The 20,990-nt window shown below is 36.7% G+C and overlaps 1 protein-coding gene across 1 annotated transcript in view; it reads left to right on the forward strand.

The window, feature by feature from the left end:
• Positions 1 to 20,990, forward strand: part of LOC149791404 (transient receptor potential cation channel subfamily M member-like 2) — a 164,386-nt gene that overhangs the window by 50,374 nt on the left and 93,022 nt on the right. Inside the window, exons 6-9 of the mRNA XM_089971350.1 lie at positions 7,204 to 7,289; positions 11,480 to 11,675; positions 12,097 to 12,277; positions 13,647 to 13,810. Of these exons, the coding sequence (XP_089827476.1) occupies positions 7,204 to 7,289; positions 11,480 to 11,675; positions 12,097 to 12,277; positions 13,647 to 13,810 (627 nt within the window). The remainder of the gene's footprint in view (positions 1 to 7,203; positions 7,290 to 11,479; positions 11,676 to 12,096; positions 12,278 to 13,646; positions 13,811 to 20,990) is intronic.

The raw sequence follows: 20,990 nt of genomic DNA on the forward strand, positions 1-20,990 counted from the left end.
TGCTAAATACATTAAAGTAAAGGTATTATTCAAAAGATAGTGTTATGACAAAACTGAACTTCACTGTAAATTTATCTTTTCGTTTATGCTTACAATAGTTCTTGACAATTTCTTATCCCAAAAAGTAAGAAGCCGATATTCAGATAGCTACAACTATCACGTGAAAATATATAGATTATACTTTACGTGCGCTGACGAATTAAATGATGACTTATTTTTTTTTTTATCTGGGCTGAACAATTAAAGCATAATATTCAGCGACAGGAAGTTCTTACATGTAACATAATACTTTATTATGTTTATCATGGAAGTCGTTTTGTCAACGTAGACAGCTTCCTGACAGGATTCGTCTATCTCGTGACGGTACAGAGTTACTTTGTACTATAAATCCACCGTCAGGGAACTCTTAAGGATTTGATACTCACCGCCAAATCTTGCGTATGCAGAAGCGGGTGGAAATCCTCAGTATATTTATACTTAATGCAGTTATTGTTATATTCTCATTGATTGTTAACTCGTTGTTTTTATGTTTGCAATTTACGCATTTGCTTTTTCAAGATAAAATGCACGTTTGGAAAGACAAGATACGGAAGCAATGATGTGTTATTTTACATACATACAGGAGTATGTGTGTGTGTGTGTGTGATTAGGATTTTTAACGTAGGTTTAACAATGTTTCAGTCATATCGCTAAGATGTCTGCAGTGTGGCAGTTTATAGTGATGTCTAACACTTGGGCATCATACCGCAGACATGTAGCATCATGTCCCACCCAGTCACATTATCTTGACACCAGGCCGATCAGTCCTAACACTCACCTTTTAATGCTGAGCGCCAAACGAGGCAGGTGTTAATACCATTTTTGTAAGTCTTTGGTATGACTCAAGTAAATGTGGAAGGATTGCAAATGCATTCAGATGTTTATTTGCAATACAAATGAAGCGCAAATAAAATTAAACGGAATTACTCCTTCCCAGATATGTGTGCCATTTAGATTATAAAAAAAAACGTTTGTTTCACATAGCCCTTACCACAATTACTTGAAACATATCACATATAGATTTATTAAATTTTGAATGTTGTCCTTTTGTGACATAATATTCTCAGTTTAGTGATTTGCACATTTCGGGTATTTGTTCATTACATTTACTACAATCTTTGACCCTATTCTTCTAGATTCAACAATAATTTTTTTTTTCTGTAGACACATTTCCAGCAACGTGCCCAGGAATTGCTCTTGTGCTCCAGGGTTTACAATCAAATATATCGTATCAGCAATATACCAACTTTTGCTGTTCATGAAATCAGCTTAGGAGTTCATCTTGGCTACTCACAAAAGGCGCATCGCAATTATGATGCAACTGTGTTAGTACAAGTGTTTTGTTGCTTCTCTATGATACATTGTATCAGGGATCCAGCGAGCTGACGTACAAATGTATATTACACATGCTTTTTGTGTAAATACGCAGGCTTTGCAAAACGTACACATGTTGAGTATGCATAAGTTTTGTAACATGTAAAGATTTATTGCATTTTTAGTTTTTCTGATTATCAGTGAAGTAGGTAAAATTTCAGGGAAATAAATAATCCATTGTACCGGATCATTTATCTGTTTATGCAAATATTTTTGTCTGGTACATTAAAATCATCACGAGCAAAAAATGAATATACTTGCAAGACATCTCTGATTGGATATTGACAAGCGACGTGCTAACAGCAAATCAGAATATCATATAAAATGGCTAAATCTCTGTTTATATATACAGGCTAACACATCTAAATACTGCATTAATATTTCCTTCAGAACGTTCTGCGCCATACATTATGAATGTCGGAATTAAAATTTAGTCAATAAATATTGTGAAATACACAAGTCGAAGTTTGTTAGGTCAGTTCTTGTCGTGAAGAGAGAGGAACACAAACAAGTTCTAATGAATAAGAACAAACTCTTAGCAAATGCTATAGTATATATGTGTGTGTGTGTGTGTGTTTGTTGGATTGTTAACTTAGTTTTAACAATGTTTCAGTCATATCTCTACGATGTCTGCAATGTGACAGTATAATGTGATGCCTAACACTTGGGAATCATGCCGCAGACACGTAGCATGATGTCCCACCCAGTCACATTATCCTGACACCAGACTGACCAGTCCTAACACTAACCTCTTAATGATGATATCCATGCATGTGTGTGTCTTTTTATGAATAATGCAAATATTGGCAGGGATAATGAGATGGGTCACATACTTTTCAACGAACAGTAAGAAAGATTGTCTCAACTCCGCAATGAATGAGGAACAATTGAACAATATCAATTTTGTTGGGCTTGTACAAATGTAGCAATGCTACATGTCATACGACTCGATAGTCTTAAACTAATTAATTGAAAGACGAAAAACTTACAGGTATAGTAAACTTCAACAACTAGTTTATGTTCCTGCAATATTAAATGAACATTCATGATTAATAGTATTGTGAATTAAATTCCAAATATTCCTAATGGTCTATCACATGTCCAAAAGTATAGAATGTTCTGAATGAATAATCTTGGTTATCTTGATGTACCAACAGTCTAGATGTATCATAATGATTTAATCTAGAATGTCTTTGACAAATTTAACAATAAAGTAATTGTTTATTCCAAAATGTATAACAGCACTTCGTAATTCCAAATGAATAATTTAAATAAACGATTCTGCTCAAATTATATCTTAACGCAACAGTGAATGATGCCCAAAACTGATGATAAAACAGGAATGAATACCTGCTTACTGAAACCTGTTTATGAACAATCAAGCTGTCTCATGACCCACTTTGCAACAGAATATTCTTTAAAAATAATGTTTTTTAACAGTTCACTATTAGTAAATAATGTCATGCCCTTAACTAAAATTTAAATAAGCATCTCTTAAAAATGGCAAAAACAGATAAGCCAAAAGATTACCCTCAGTAATATAACTTGCATAAGACCCGAACGTCTTAAAGATGTTCATTGGTTTGCAGTGTTTTTGTTGTTCGTTGGAAACGTTTGATAAGCAAGAATATCACAAGTCAATCATAATTATCCTTAGCTGTTCGAATAATAATAATAATAATAATAATAATAATAATAATAATAATGATACTAATAATAATAATAATGACAAAAATAACAATATTGTCAAGATTAATATTGTCGTTATGATTATTATTATAATTATTATTAGTAGTAGTAGTAGTAATAGTAGTAGTAGTAGTATGGAAGTGGTAGTAGTAGTAGTAGCAGTAGTAGTATTAATAGTGTTAGTAGCAGTAGTGGTAGTATTATTAATACTAGTAATAATAATTAGTAATACTTATATCAATATATAATACTAGTAATAAGAAAGATAATCAGATGACAATATTTTTTCCCACCAAATCTGTGGAGGATACAAAAGACCTCAGTAACATTGTATAACAAGGCTTTATATCCTAATTTGAAAATTTGTGTGCATAAGATTTTTCAATATTTATGGAGTTATTTTGCTCCATTATAATAATAATATAAATAAAAACGAAAATAATACAGTTCGATTGCATGTAATTTTCAACTCTTAAACGATTTCTAGCATACTATCAACCAACTATACAATAAACATACGTATTATATGTTCATTTTTTTCCCGTTAACTTTACATTTTCAGAATCGTGCAGTATTACCCGATGCTGAACCCGCGCGCGAATACACATATAGCATTCACGTGCATAAAGGATCTAATTTATATTGTAAACAAATAATGGACGTGAACGTCAGTACTATTGATTTGTAAACAGATCACGTACACTCGCGTAGGAGGAGCTGTACGTTGTGGTTGTTTAAATTAGTTTCTGAATGAAGTGAAACATGTTTCTTGGACTGCCACATACCTGCTGCTTTGACACATTCCGCGTTGATACAATGTTTCAGATTTAGGCTAGCTACAGTATACAACAGACGCAAGAAAAGGTCCTTGCAAATAACATACAAGTGAAAAGTCATATACCGTCTTCTTTAGATGGTGATAAGAATGGCAAAAAAATACTTACAGTTTTACATCCTGAATTTCCTCAAAATGTACTTTCTTAGTTCTGCAAGTCCGAATTACATGAGCCATGTCATAGGTTATCAATCCTGATTACACATTTCGAAATTGTACTGTAATTTCGATGATAAGTGCAATTACATCCTCCTTATTTCACTAAAAAATGAAATAAGTATTAAATTCTATAGGGTCCTTTTGATAATTGCAATTGAAAGACTTCATATTTTCCTACATTATGATTTCAAACATTCAATGACAGAAACAGAAACACATTTACATATATCAACACGCTTCTCTCTAGCTTCTTCAATCCGATGTATTTCATATGGATTTGTCAGATACAAATCCAGTCCATAATCATGAAATATCGTAGACTCGAAATAAATAGCAAAATCTATTCATTGAAGATCAAATGGAAAAGTTGTTGCAATGCACATTCATTCACAATATGACTCCAAATTTCAATTTTAACTAGACACGCCATTTTATTTCGAAAGTTATGTCGAGCGCGCGATTAAGTTCAAATTTTTCTGGGCGGAGTTATGTGCACAGTAATAATGTTGTTGTTGTGTAATGACGAATATGCGCTTGTGTATTTAATTTTTAATACGGCATACATTTATTTACGTTGTTTCTTGTAGTAAATTTTGTTTATAAAATTAAGCCATAAGTAGAATAAAAAATGAGCATATAATAAAATGGTTACTGCATTTGTATGGCAAAATATGAATTCGTTTTGTCGGATGGATATACTTCACTCCCAAGGTCGTGCAGTATTCCATCCAAAAAAACTCGTTCATATTTTCCCATACAAATGCAGTAACCTATAATTATAGGGTAAGAATACTTCTGATCATATTATATTATTCTGGAAAGTTTAGCTTATTTTATAAATATTATGAAAATATAGGTTTTACTTATAATACAGAGTTACGATATAGAGAGATGGACACTGCGGTTTTATATCTTTTTACATAAATTGTAGCCGATGACTGGGTAGGTATCATGTATGATATATACATATATCTGTATAGACCTTACCTGTGTGTTCCATATCACAACCATGCAAATAACGCAATGTGTCAATTGAGAAAATCTTTGCCTATTTAGACAATGTGGTTTATATACCAGGCGTGAATCCCTTAATTTCAGGCTTTTAGTATATTAGATATTCTAACTCGATCAGTTTTATTATGTCCAATTATCATAATGTCATTGTACTATGCGATGGCAGGTTTTGGTCTATTCAATTTGCAGATGTAATCGACATATACGCGAGTATAACTGGTACTGTGCTATTTTTATTTTATTTTAGAAATTCCAAGTTTAGTTTATGTATGAACAAATTTTCTCATTCCCATTTAGGAACTAGTTAGAAATTCTTAGTATTATGACTTGTTTTGAAAGACCAGCTCTCTTAATGGATAACCTTTAATTTGCACATGTAATGGTTTCTCATGACGTATTTTATCGTATCTTAAATTATGTAAGAAACACACTATAATCAAAATGTTTACTTCGCAACAATTTGCGTTATTGTGCATTGACTTTAAAAAAAACCCACAAAAATGTTTTTGGTTGTTTCCCCCCACCAGTGAAACATCATGGAAGAAATAAACGCGTCTACGCGCCTACGGATGGGTGTGGGCCTGCATATTTTCTTTCTGTGAAACGTGCCTCAGTATATAGCGCCATTGCTTTATATTCAGTGGGCCTGGCCATGAATCCTATTTTATTCTGATTGTCATTTTAATGTGAAACGTGCCTCAATATAAAGTGCTCTTACTTATTAAGCAGTACTGTTTTATGTCTCCCTGGAAACATTATCATAGTGAGGGAACCACTATATTATAAAAATTTGTTTAATGTGAACATATCTCTTTGATTCAAGAATGTTTCCTTGTTTAGCGTTATTTTAATTATTTACAGTTATTAAGAATTGATGAAATATGCTGCGGCATGACTTTTCCCCAATTTGTAAATTTATTGCATATCAGATAATTCTCCAGCTGCTAACTACCTTAAATTACTGTCCCCTCCAAACGGCGTAACAGATTTCGAGCTAATATTGCAGAGCGCATCCATGCGTGAAGGTTTAGAAATTTGTCTGATGTAAGCATATGTGAATTCATTTTCACCCAGTTTCTTGTTTACATTGTTGGTAAACACCCTGCGGAAATATTCAGCAAACTGCTAAAGTATTTAGCAAGGTGTGAAATTCTTCAGCGATGTGCAAACTATCCGGTAAGATAGAAAGCATGTTCTGAATAATTGTCATTCAATGTTCAGCAACATTTCTGAACAATACCGGAAGAAATGAATGAAAAGAACGAATGCTTGAAATGTGTTATTCAGTCTTGACATTAATCATCATCATGAAAAAAAAAGCAGCGGCATTTATTGTAAATGTAAACCTAATAATTGAATGGTTGTTCTTAGAAATTTGTTACAGCTCAGATCTTGTATCTAAAATAAAGCAGGATCGGTAATTTTAGTGACACTGCAATTTTAAATTATTTCATAAAGAACAATTGACAGCTATTAAATAACAGATAACGTTGCCTGCAAATAAACACATTTGTTCTGGTAAAAATATTTGCTTTACAAACTTTTAATACTTAAAAAGAGAGCAATACGCTGTGCAAATGTAACTAACATTGATACAGTTACAGTTTCGAATTTGTTCATATTGCATAGTACTGAAGTATCAGTAAGATAGGCGTATCATAAATACATTGATTGACAGCGGAATAAACATGAATTAGCTACCATCTGGTGCTATGTTAGTGAAGCATACGGGTTAGCCAATTCACTTTCATACTAACCAGTTAGTTTACTTTAAAAGTGATTAATAAAGATAAATGTGAGATATAATTATTTAATATTTGTGACCTCGTGTTCAATGAACTGGTTTCTTTACCAGCTAGAATGAAACTCATATTCAACTCTGTAGAAATCACATTTTATATTTATTATTCATGATAGGCATCTGGTTGTTTTTTCGGGTAAATCTGGTTTTGTAATAGTATACATGCTATTATTACATTTTGAAACAAATGGTTAAGTTTGGTGTTTTGAGCAAAAGAGCATCACTGCCATAATGGAACTCTTGTTTCATGTTTGTATTTATCTTTTCTTTTCATTTACTTTTTTCGTTTCAGAAAGAAAAGGTGAAATGGATCAAGCAAAACATCAAAATGAGAAAATGCTCATATTATATTGTTTCTACAAATACCAAGAGTAAGGAGTAAGTACAGTATAGGTACTAAGATCAGCTAGAATCTTTCCATTATGTTATATGATATTTTATTTTAATCTTTCATCCACCATGAATACGCAGCCTCCATTTGTGTATCACATACATGCAGTACTGAATTAATTACTATTGCAGTTTCACTGACGTCTATATTGTCATAGTTTTGCATCAATTCAGACATTTTTACATTCAGTTTCTTAAGAATTGCACCCAGAATGTAAACAGCGTACCGAATAATTACAAAAATGCATTTGTGTTATGTTACAAAAGGGTCATATTCGTTTCATCACCGTCAATATTTTCAGCCTTTTCAAGCCAATGCATTGCTTTTGTCAATTCAGACATAAACACAACTGCCCTTGATACGATAACATCATCGCCTGAAATATGTATCTGAACACTTGTTACGAAATGAAAAGAATCATATTTGCTGTCAGGTACCCCACAACCATAGTTTTGTACATATTACAGTTGTAGTATTATGTTAAATTAATCTGAATTCATTTTTGTGGTGCATAATATGCACTGTCGGTCTTGTAATTGAAGTACAAATTTGAGCAGACAATATATATGAAACCAATAGTTATGTCCCTTCAACACCCAGATAATGCAAGAACATTCTGTTCGGAGTGAAACTAAAGATGGTCAGTGGAAGGAATGAAAATAAAATCTAATATATTTTTGTTTGAAACCATTGAAAAAGCTATGATATGATTAGCTGAAAGAACAAACGTGAATGAACTGCAAACAATCTCAGACAAATTAAAATTTGTGTGCATCAACAAAGTGCAAATACAATTCAGTGAAATGTATGTTTAGTACAAGTACCTATTGATTAGTTTGTAATACAATTTAGTTTAAAGCCATTTTCATCTCCTAAGGTTTAGTCAACAAAATATTTGAGGGATTGTAGTGTTTGGATATTCATGTATTCATATGGTCATTTAATGCTATTTCTTTATTACACTTTGGATATACTGGATCCATTTTCATGTGTTGGCATCTCAAGCAGACTAACGTATCCATTATTAAAGTTTGTAATTGTGGTCTAACTGCATGTTTCAGTGATCTGTTTTTCACTAATTGTTTCACACTTAATAACTTCCATTCTACTGCATATAGACCCACGAAAATTTGTCTCTCGGTGAACTTTTAGAAGAGTAATTAAACGTAACTTTCACCTCTTTGATCAATACCCCTTTGATATCAGTGACCATATTGCACATTTATATTTGGAATTTCGTAGAATAACAGCTGAATCACACAAAACATGGAATCTTTGACCGAATTGTCATGTTGATTGACTTCTGTACTTGAGCTATTTGTCATTTATATTCTCAATATCTTGAAAATATCACATATTGATTTATCAAACTTTAAACGTCGATGTAATTTCAGAAGTGTAACTTGACCATATCAAAAGTTTGATACTGTAACCTAATATTTATGATTTAATGTATTGCTAATGTTCAATTATTTATTTATGACACCGACAATATATCTGACCATATTTCATCTGAAAGAATTTGTTTGGAAACACTTCCAGTAGAGTTCGGCAAGGAACGAAAATGTGCTACAGTTGGCAGAAAATTGTTTACAAGTTAAAACCTTGTACCAATAGTAAAAAAATTCACTTCCCTGTTCAAGAAAACTATGAAATAGGTTTTGTGGCCTCATCGCATGAGTAGGCTAATATATATAATGTAGCCATAATATATTTCTGAGTTAATATTCACGTTCAGTAAGTTGTATTTATAAGGTTGCATCAGAGTTCCAGGTAGCATGGTTGTCAGTAAATATTGTGCAAATGTGTAGGTTTGCAAAATCTACGCATACTGAATATACATTACCTTTTTTCGTATGTATATATCTATTGTATTTTTTATTTTAACTTATTGTCATTGCATTAGTTTGAAATATTGATGGAGTCAAACATCCTTTAAAATAGACCATTGAGACACTTACGCAAACCTCTTTGTACATCATTACCAAAAGCATCTCATAGATTTAGACTTTATTTCCATGTGTTGAAAATGATTCTGTTGGTTGGATTCTGGCTAACAAGCACCAGTCCAAATATCAGTTAGAAAATTGCTAATTTACTCGACTGAAAATATTGGTAGTTCACATATTCAGGTACAACATCTAAATAATATTATTTAAAGTTCTTTCAAAGTGTTATGGGGGTGAAAAAAATAATTAACTGTATAGGATAATTAAACATATCATTGGTTAAATCCAGACGTAAAAGTTATCTAACCAATTCTATGAAATAAAAATGTGAATTTCACAAAAAGACCAATATGTATTACCGTATAAGAACATACACTTGTTAAATATTCTAGTTTATCACGGTAAATTATACGTATATGACAGTGATACTTATTATTGGTACAGTTTTACGGAACTTTGAGTGAATTTTATTAGAAAATGTCCCGATAATTTATGTGTATGACCAAATTTAAAAAAGACAAATCACATTATGCGCTCCTGTAGGCCGTTTTGTTATCGCTGATAGTCATTATATCGGGAGTTCTACTTATTGAAGCAGATGGTTTTGAAGTATAATGGTTTAACCAAATAATGTGTACCGCTAATTGTTATTTAATAGTTAGATTTTCAAATGATGAATTCCTTGCTGATTTCACAAAAAGAAATCATCTGTCCCTCGTCAAAGTGTATGTGACCATAGGTTCACGCATGCATATGTGTCTGTTTACAAATAGTGTAGTCCCTTGAAGTGAAATGGAAACGGGTCACATCAGTTTGAATTAATAGCATAAATGCAAAACAGATGATCACAATTTGATATTGAATGAATTCACGTATGGGAATTATAACGATACGGTATTCGATTTGTTGTATGACGTTAACTATTAAAAGTTGCTAATCCATCATAGTTAGGTAATTATTTTATGAATATATTACAACTTTTCAGCTTTTTAATATTATTGTTATTATTGTATTTACTTTATTTATTTTTAAAGTTTGCATGCTTAGATAGGCAAGTATATATCTGGACATCATAAGAAATCATTAGTTTTTTGCTGTACGAAAATTCCATGGGTCGGAGTATAATTTTAAAGAGTGTTTGCGATACAGCTGTTTATTTCATCAACGGCTAAGAATATGATAGAATACTCTTATCTTATACATGTGTATGCTGTTATCTCTGCTACATATATTTATACCACCATATATGTCTAGCCAATTCGCTAAAGATACAGTTGTAACCTGTTTATAAATGGCATTCATAGAAGAACAAAAACAAGCAGGTATCCATTATCTAAATGGGATATGTATGGTCAATTCAGAGAAATGTTCCGATAACACAGTAAACCTTTTCCTTTTGTAACACTTGTCTATTATGTAGAGGTTATGACTGGTCAAATCTCAAAATGGGGTTATAACGAAGTAAACCATTTCCTTTATAAACATATGTACAGACTATATATATATATATATATATATATATATATATATATATATATATATATATATATATATATATATATATATATATATATATAACCCCCAAAAATGGCAGACAATAGAAAATATTAATTTCCTTCAATAACAGGTATCTTTGATGCAAGTGTTTACATTAGCAGGTTACGTCTGATGCACATGTTCTCAAATGGGAAAACTCTAGAATTTAGACTCTGCAAATTGAAACGTACATAACAATTATTGCTAACATTAAGTATCAGCAAAATGATGGTAAAGTCACGTGTTTAAAATTGTGTTCATGTCATCAAAATAGTGTAAATATGAGATCTGATGCCAAAGTCGGTTATTATTGTGCACTAATGTTTTGGTTTCAATATAGCCATGTATGCTAATCTATACTAACGGATTTAACCCACAAAATCTTTGTATTGTTCGTAAATATCGACTATTCTACATAAAAGCACACTTTTTATTAAAGTGGCATACGTTTGCAGCTTGAGTTGAAATTGCATCAGGCAATCATTAATTTTGCGTCTTCATAAAGATTGTACATTGCAATTCTTTATATGTGTTACTTTTAGGACTTAACGTTTAATTAGCAATGTATAGCCGTTGATGTGCTGGTCTATATTTATATCGTAACAGATGCAATCATAGTTGCAGTTCCTTATTTGTCATAACGGAAGCTACTATATCATGGTATACTAACCATCGTGTACTCCTTCGTACAGCATTTGCCAGTGTGGGTACCACAAACTGGACCATGATAAAGCTGTCATTGATCGCCCCGAACAAGATCAACCAAACCAAGGCCGGAAAAGTCATCCAGCCACATTAAAATGGAATTTTGAGGATCACTCAGACCCTGTACCAACCAATGCATTTGGAGAGATAGAATTTGTTGGTTTTATAGGAAATAATGCAAAAGTAAGATATGTTAGTGATGTTCACCATTCTTTCAGTGAATGAAAAATAAACCAACCCGCGTAATTATGTATAAAGTTAAATATGAGTATAAGTTACAACTTATAGTTATGCGAAAATAAATTAATTTTAAGTTTTTTATACACATTATGATAGAGTGTGAGTTCTTCGCAATATACATATAGATACAAATAATTAACATATATATATTGATATAGTCTTTGTTATTAACCCATATAATGAATAGCTATTGTTATCAGTTTAGAGTGAATACCCATTTTCAGATATGTTGCACAGTAAAATACATTCTGTTTGATAGTTTTGCAGACGTGATGAATGTAGTCAACTGACAATTTGCTTCAAATGTAAACAAGCAATTATCATCAAAACATTATCAGATAATTTAACCTTTCAAAATTTTCAGTTTGTCCGTGTTGACAGTGACACTGATGTGACCACGATGCTGGAGCTGATGATGAATGTGTGGGGAATGGATAAGCCAAACTTGCTCATTTCTGTGACCGGTGGTTCAAAAAACTTCAACATGAAGCCTGACTTACGAGATATGTTCCGGTTTGGTCTTGTGAATGCTGCGCGTAACACAGGTAGGAAGTAAAGAGTTTGAATATAAACTTCCTAGTTTTGCTTCTTGGCAGATCTTATATTGAGCCTATTTAGATACAATTAATTATCATATTTTTTACAAACACATAATGCCCATAGTACATTTTTTCTACTTGGTTGTCTCACTTACAAAACACTGATTAAAATATTTGAGTTTATCAGTATGTTCTTTTTTTAGCTGAGGTAGAAGTATATAAGAAATCTCAATTTAGAAGGTTACATATTTTGACTTCTGCAAAGTTCTTTGAAGCAGAATGAAAATAATATATTTGTGAGTTTAGGATTTCTTTGCCTTGGTATCAAGCCTTATAGTGCGTATTTATATATTGTGCAAAGATAAATGAGTTTTGTTTGTATATACAAATAGTCATTTGCTGTACTTGCAAACACTGAGGAATCCTCCGCAGCATTATAATATCGTTAAAGTAGGCGATACTTGTATTCTTGTATAAAATAGTCATCTTAGGCCCTAAAGGACCCGACACTGAGCCAATAAAAGCAAATCAATGATGCTTGTCTGTCACATAGTAGAAAATAATGAAATGATAAGGGCGTGGATGCTGTAGTTGGTGGCACGAACTAGTTAAATTTCACTTGAAGGATTACGTGTTTGTTTTTTGGAGGATTTGCTGATCAATTAAGTCAAGCATTATTTTTCAAAAATCCTATATTCTGTATGCATACTTTTTCAAATTAATGACAACTAGAAAACTCATGTTGTACATTATGACCACATCAGAGTGTAATAATTCAAAATATGTTGTTATCGATATCTGAAATCAGGTGCATATTCACAGGGTTAATTGCTGTATTAAATTCGGAGTTCCAACTAATTCCGTCATACTCATTTTATATTGATACTATTGTTTAAATTAAGAATCAGGCGCAAAATATTTTCCCACTCATTTGATATAACACCTGTTTTAGATTAGACTTGGTAGGATTGTTTCTGCAGGACATAATATACGATGACTGTGTCTTGGGTTCCTGATCGAAAGAAATGACTTTACTCCGCACAAATTGTAAGCTTTTCATCCCTTGACACTAGTAAAGTCTTTGAGTACTAGGTGGATGTTTGTAATTATCTGAGAGGTTCCTGCTTCTTGAATAGTATGTCACGTATGCTGTAAACCTATTTACTCCCCGCAGCAACTGTGACATGACGTAAAAGGGGCTCATCAAGGCCAGTTATATTGACATTTGTATTTGCTACATCGAGAACTAGTTGCCTGTAAATCTGAATTAGTAAACCTTGTATGGAATTTTACTTGCACCCAGATTTTGTTTTTCTTGCGAGGGGAGGCAGGTTTAGCATGTGATATATAACGGTCCTCAACTATTTTCTTGCAGATGCCTGGATTATAACTGGAGGAACCCATGAAGGTGTACCAAAACATGTTGGAGAGGCAGTAAAATATTCTCTCTTGACTTCTACAAATGAGAAGGATATTGTTGCCATCGGAATAGCTTCATGGGGAGTTATTCAGAACAAACAACTACTGGAGAATAAAAAGGTCGGATTAATTAGATTATTATGCCCTACCATAAATTGATATATTTTGACAGGTGCAAATGTCTTACCTTATACATCCGTTAATCTGCCTGTTTACGTTTTGGTTTAAGTCAGTTTTCATGTACTATGGTGGAACTTTCCTCTTTATTGAACGAATTCCCAGTTAATTGTGATGAATATGGCATGTCCTGAAAATTGACTCTATCAGAACCTCATACAGGAGATTTTAATACAGTTGAATTGTATATGCATCTTTTAATTTCCCAGTTAGTTTTTCTCTCCTGGCATCCGTCCGTCTACGGGAGACGATGGCATAGCTCCAAAGTACGCTTTTGCTTATCCTTCTTTCTAGCTCTCTTTTCAGCTTGTTTTATTCTTCTCTCTTCCTCTGCGTTTTGAACTCCCTGCCTGACAGCTTGACGCCAGCTGTAACGGTTGTTTACACAGCTCTCCCAGTCGTTGACATTGATGTTTGCCGTCTTCATATCCTTCTTGCAAACATCTTTGTAGTGCAGATGTGGTCGTCCAGTTGGTCGTGCACTTTCTGCTAACTCCCCATACAACAGGTCCTTGGGAATGCGACCTGGGTCCATTCTCTTGACATGGCCAAGCCAGCGAAGGCGCCTCTCGCTGAGAATGGAGAACATGCTGTTCATGTTGGCGCGTTCTAGAACCTCTGTGTTGGGTACTTTGTCCTGCCACTGGATGTGCAGAATGCGTCGCAGACATCTCAGGTGGAAGCTGTTGAGTTTCCTCTCGTGTCTTGCATAGGTGGTCCATGTTTCGCTGCTGTAGAGAAGTGAGCTGAGTACACAGGCTTGGTAGACACGCAGTGTGGTCTTCTCTGTGAGGTTGGGGTTGTTCCAGACTCTCTGGTTAAGTCTGGCCATCACTGCAGCTGCCTTGGTAATCCTGCCGTTCACCTCAGAATCAAGGGAGAGTGAGCTGGAAATGTTAGACCCGAGGTATGTGAAGTTCTCGATAACTTCCAAGTTGTACCCATCGATGGTGACAGAGGGAGGGGAGTTTGCGTCCTGCGCCATGACATTCGTTTTCTTCAAACTGATGGTCAGTCCAAATTCCTTACAAGCATGGGAGAGGCGGCATACCAGCTGCTGCAGTCCATCTTCCGTGTGTGATGTCAAGGCTGCATCATCGGCGAAGATCAATTAACGGATGAGTACCTCTGTGACTTTAGTCTTAGCACGGAGACGGGCGATGTTGAACAGCTTGCCGTCAGCCCTGGTATGGATGTACACTCCCTCGCTGCAGTCCTTGAATGCGTACTGGAGAAGCATGGAGAAGAAGATGGCAAAGAGCATCGTCGCAAGGACACAGACTTGTTTGACTCCGCTGATGACTGGGAATGCTTCAGAGGTTGCGCCATTGAAGCACACTGTGCTGTGCATGTTCTCATGGAATGACATAATGATAGCAAGCAGACGTGGGGGGCAGCCGATCTTCTGCAGGAGTCTGAAGAGTCCACTCCGACTAACCAGGTCAAACGCCTTCGTCAGGTCTATGAAGGCAATATAGAGGGGCATCTGCTTCTCGCGACACTTCTCCTGCAGCTGACGTAGTGAGAAGATCATGTCTACAATTGACCTGCCGGCTCGAAATCCACACTGGGACTCTGGGTAGACGCTGGAGGCTAGGATCTGCAAGCGCGCCAAGGAAACACGGGCGAAGGCCTTTCCGACGATGCTGAGGAGGGAGATGCCCCGATAGTTGTTGCAGTCGCTACGGTCTCCTTTGTTTTTGTACAAAGTGACGATGTTGGCGTCACGCATGTCCTGTGGGATGTATCTCTGTTCGCAGCAAAGGCAGAGGAGTGTGTGTAGGGGCTGGAGCAGTGCTGGTTTTCCGCTCTTGAGGACTTCAGGCGGAATGCAGTCGCTTCCAGGAGCCTTCCCACAGGCAAGGCAATCGATGGCTTTTCCGAGCTTTTCCAGGGTGGGCTGTGTGTCTAGTTCCTCCATGACAGGCAGGTCTGGAATGGCGTCCAGGGTAGTTCCAGTGACATTGTTTTGGGTTGCATATAGCACGAGATAGTGCTCAGCCCATCGCTGCAGTTGTTTCCCCTGGTCTGTGATGACTTCGCCCGTCTTGGACTTGAGGGGGGAGGTCTTGTAACTGGGGGCGCCTGTCGCCTTTTTGATACCCTCATACATTCCTCTTGTATCCCCGGTGTCAGCAGCTGTCTGTATACTGTTGCAAAGATTCAGCCAGTAGGTGTTGGCACAGCGGCGGGCGGTCTTCTGGGCGTTGTTCCTTGCAATCCTGAGGGCTTGTAGTGTTCTGGGGCTAGGTACAGCCTTGTATGCCAGGAGGGCTTTCCTCTTTGCCTCAGTCACGGGCTCCATCTCCTCCCAGTTTGCCTCATACCAGTCGACATTCTTTCACTCTCTCTTCCCGTATGCTGTGATGGCTGAATTGTACACAGAGTCACGGATATGGGACCACTTGGAGTCAATGGTGTCTTCAGGTGTCACTTTGGTGAGGGCTTCCTTCAGTTTGCTGATGAACTTCTGTGTTTTCTCTGGGTTGCTTGCACAGCAGGTGTTGATGCGTGGGTGACCCTTCTTCTTGCCGTGGTGCAGCTTCTTGGGCAATATTCGCACCTTGCTGGCCACGAGGGAATGGTCCGTGTCACAATCGGCACTGTGGTAGCTGCGGGTGAGGAGGACACTGGCCAGTTCTGCACGCCTGGTGATGACGAGGTCTAGCTGGTGCCAGTGGCGTGAACGTGGGTGTCTCCACGACACCTGGTGGATCTCCTTGCATTTGAAGAAAGTGTTGGTCAAACATAGGCTGTGGGAGCAGCACATCTCCAGCAGTCGCTGACCGTTCTCGTTGATCTTGCCCCTTCCGTAAAAGCCGAGACAGGTGGACCAGGCCTCATGGTCAGCTCCCACTCTAGCATTTAAGTCTCCTAGTAAGTAAAGGCTTTCATTGTTGGGGATACTGGATATTGCCTGATCCAGAGCTTCATAAAACTTGTCTTTCTCCTCGTAGGTGGAGCAGAGGGTTGTGGCGTACACGCTGAAGATGTTGACCGGGCCTAAGGATGTTGACAGCCGGAGGGCAAGGATTCTCTCAGTATCTGATGATGGAGGTTCAATGAAGGCGATTAGCGTGTTCTCCACGGCAAAGCCTACACCATGCTGCCTAGGTTCATCCAAGGGCTTCCCCTGCCAAAAGAACGTGTAATTGGCTTCCCTGATGGTGCCGCTGTCAGCCAGTCGGGTCTCATGGAGGCAGGCAATGTCGATGTTCAGTCGGGAGAGTTCACTGTCAATGACGGCAGTCTTCCGTGCATCGTCGATCTGCTGTAGGTCAGCGGTCAATCCAGGACACATGGTCCTGATATTCCAGGTTGCAAAACAAAGAGTTGGAGTCTTCTTATTTCTTCTTTTAGTCTTTCCTGGTGCGGAGTTTTGTGGCCCATATGTCGAGATGGTTCTCTAAGCTCCACGCACCCAGTGAAGCAGGCAGGCCATGGCGGGCAACACCTTACTGACTGGGGGCTGCCCAGCTTGAGGCGGGCGGTAGCTGTCCCGTGAGACCTGGTGATCTCTCCCACCGTCAGAAGTAACCCCTGGCGCCAAGCTCTACGTCTATCGAGCTTTGACTTAGAACCGGTAAACTGCTACTTCTCGTGTTGTGCCGACGCCGTACGACGACGCTGGAGTGTCCTCTCCAGTGGAGCTATGAAGCCTGGGCAGGATGGTATGGAGAATCAGCTGTTGCCCATTCAGCAGATCCCCCCTCTCCATGCAGCTGGTGTGCCCAAGGGAACGACGAATGCCGATACAGCTTGGCACCAACGGCGTCGCAGGAGTTGCCGGAATGACAATGAAGTCAATGTCAGACCGCCTTAGGGACTCCATCTCCGGATTTTCTGTCGGGGTGTACTCCCTTAGCCTTTCCCATGAGTGGGTATAGCCACAATCCAGCAGAGGTTTGGAATCGGAGTTTTCCTTCTCCTAGATGAGCTACCATCCAAGGTTTACGAGTCCTATCTACCCGAAGCAACTGGTTTTAAGGCGCCAGTGGGCCGCCTTCACCCCTTCTCCTGTTAGTAGAAAACATGGTCTGCCGGGCTTCAAATCTAAGCCACTCGCGAAGGCCAGGAGCTGGATTTTAGTTGACAGAGGCAGTTAGAGACGCAAGCCGTATGGGGAAATTTTGGAGGATTGTGGCGCTTGTCTCCCACTCCCACCCCGGGCAATGACAACCTTAGACCATCCAGTTAGTTTATATACAATCTAAATTCAATTCATTTTTGCATTTAGTTGTCGACCATCATTTTCGAGTATTTAATTTTGGGTTACACAAATATATTCAGAAATAGCAATATTTGTATATAAAACACAGCATTACATATAATATAAAAATAAATATAACCACAACTGCAGTAAGTGCAAGCATTTTGTTGTAGTGTATTTATCAGTATTTTATATTTCAATCATATACAGACTATATAGACATAATTAGGAGCGATGATGCCTAACACTCTGCCTTTCATCACATGAACAGTCGCTATTTTATTGCTGCCTCAGCAAACCAAATGGCTGGGTGAAAAGTTGTCCTTTGAAAAATTATGATCCCAGATTATCTCAGAAACGTTTTTAAGACCATCAAACTATATCATCAACTTCAAATTGATAAATTGTGATATCGTCCTGCATTCAGGACAGCTTCAATCGGCATTATATTTACTTTCCTGTTTCATTTCATTTAAGAATTTCATGTTTTAGGGTCTGCTGGTCAGAATTAGGGGCAAGAGGTTTATAATGATTTAAACTGTTTATTTCTGAACATGCATGTGAAGCATAAGCTCTAATTGTGTCACTCTTTCTTTTGCATAAAGTCATTAAAAGTACTGTATGTCTCTAATATGGAGGATTATACAAAGTTAATTTAATTTGTATTTGTGTTTGATTTTCTCCGTGTTATATGTAATGTATATCTATATTGCGTGGTAAGTAATTGAGTTAGGACCCACACGATTAATGTCTTGTTAGTTTTAAAACATATATTACATAACCAATATTTCTCTATAATTTTAGATTATAAATTAAGATCATTATTATATGGAGCTAAACATGTTTACTGATGCTGAGTTTAACGTTTAGAATTTTTAATTAAGTTAAAAATGTTGAAGAAGCAAATTATTTACGAAATTGATTGGAAAATGTCAATCATCCCAGTGCTGATATTGTGTCTTTGGTTTGTATATTAATGTTGTTTACTTCAACAGTACTCATTCCTATCTTAACATAAGTCTTTAGATAAATCGAGTTTAACTGTTTCAGTTAACATTAGAGAGGATTTATTTATTTGAATTATTAACTGAAGTTGCAAATCACTCTTTGGTTTTACCGATCAAATCATTATGTTAGGATTATTATTAATTCAGACAATGACATTTTGATTATATAACTGTGATGAATCAAGACTGTTGGTACATCAGCACATTCAAGACCACTGGTAGATTAGCACATTTGCTATTGAAATTCATTTGAAACAGCGTCATATATTATTAGGAATACTCCATACTTTTGAACTTGTGATACTGTAAGTTCTTTTGTAAATTTTCACATATTCTAGGGAAATAAATTATTTGTTGAATTTTGCAAAATATGTTGGTTTTCGCTTATTTCTGTTGATTACCGTAAGGCCATATAGTTGTAATAGCAGCTTTTATCTCGGTCACATGTCCAATACTTGTTGTAAAAAGATGCTTTTTCATGTTCTGGTCCTCTACGTGATAATCGTCTATTTTTCAATGACTTATGCATATTACTGTCTAACTGCAATTTTTATTATTTGAATGACTTTAAACACGTATAATTTTTGTGTTTGTGTTTTAAACACTATTATTAATGAAACTCTATGTATATATGGCAGAGTGTCAAATCAAACACTTCACTAATTTTTAGGTAAATGAACATAACCAATATCGTGTCAATCAAGTCTCATATTACACACAAATCCTTGTCCTGTAAATAATCCACGACTAGAAGAATTATATAAGACCAGCTTTCTCAAAAACGTTGATAGATTCGTTATATCACTTATTGTCTTGTGAATTGTTATTATCCATTTGTTGCTAACTGGTTGGATGCATAAGGTCGCAAGATTAGCTAATACATCGCACTGATGGTCAATACTAACATCTTTTTTTCCCTGATTGTCGTTTTGAACTTTTTTTTCCAGTTGTAATAGTGTCATTTTAATTTAATTCTAATTTTTTGAAATCTTTTATTATTGTCAAGTTTAGAACTTCAAGTTGGTTGTTGGCATCCGTTAGTCTCGAGAGACGATGGAACTGCGCCCATGAGAGATGTCCCGGTTGGTGGTTGTACAGCGTCTGCTGTGGCTAAGTAGTCCAATATGGGAGTGGCAGTCCCTGCTGCACTTGCTGCACTTGAAGGTTGTGTCAGGTGTTAGTTGAAGCTGCTTCTTCTTCCTCTGTGATCGTCTTTCATCAGCTACCAAGCGTTGCTTGTCCTCTCCGGCTTTCAGACCAGTGATCAGAGCATGTCGCCAGCCTGATCTGTCTAGAGCGAGCTCTTCCCAGGTGTTGACATCAATCTCAAGGGCTTTCATGTCATGCTTACATACATCCTTGAAGCGGAGATGTGGCCGTCCAATCGACCTTTTCCCAGAGGCGAGTTCCGAATAAAGAATGTTTTTGGGAATCCGTCCGTCAACCATCCGACGTACATGGCCCAGCCATCTGATGTGGCGTTGGCGGAGGAGTGTGATTATGCTGGGAATCTTGGCACGCTCGAACACCTCGTTGTTTATTACTCGATCGCTCCAGGTGATCCCAAGTATGCGTCGGAGGCATCGCATGTGAAAGGCGCTCAGTCTTTTCTCTTATGAGGCGTACAGAGTCCAGGTTTCACTGGCATACATGAGAGTACGTAGCACGCATGCACGGTACACGGTGATCTTAGTGTTCATGGTCAGCATGCTGTTGTTCCACACTCTCTGCGACAACCTGGAAAGAGTTGTGGATGCCTTTCTGATCCGCTTGTTGAGCTCAGCATCGAGCGAGAGGTTGTTGGTGATGGTAGAGCCGAGATACATGAACTGACTCACCACCTCAAGTTCGTAGTTGTTGATGATGATGCTTACGGATCCACGTCCTGAACCATCGCATTTGTTTT

This window comes from Sinohyriopsis cumingii, chromosome 9, assembly GCF_028554795.1.
Source record: "Sinohyriopsis cumingii isolate HCF-2022 chromosome 9, ASM2855479v2, whole genome shotgun sequence".
Taxonomy (NCBI): Eukaryota; Metazoa; Mollusca; class Bivalvia; order Unionida; family Unionidae; genus Sinohyriopsis; species Sinohyriopsis cumingii.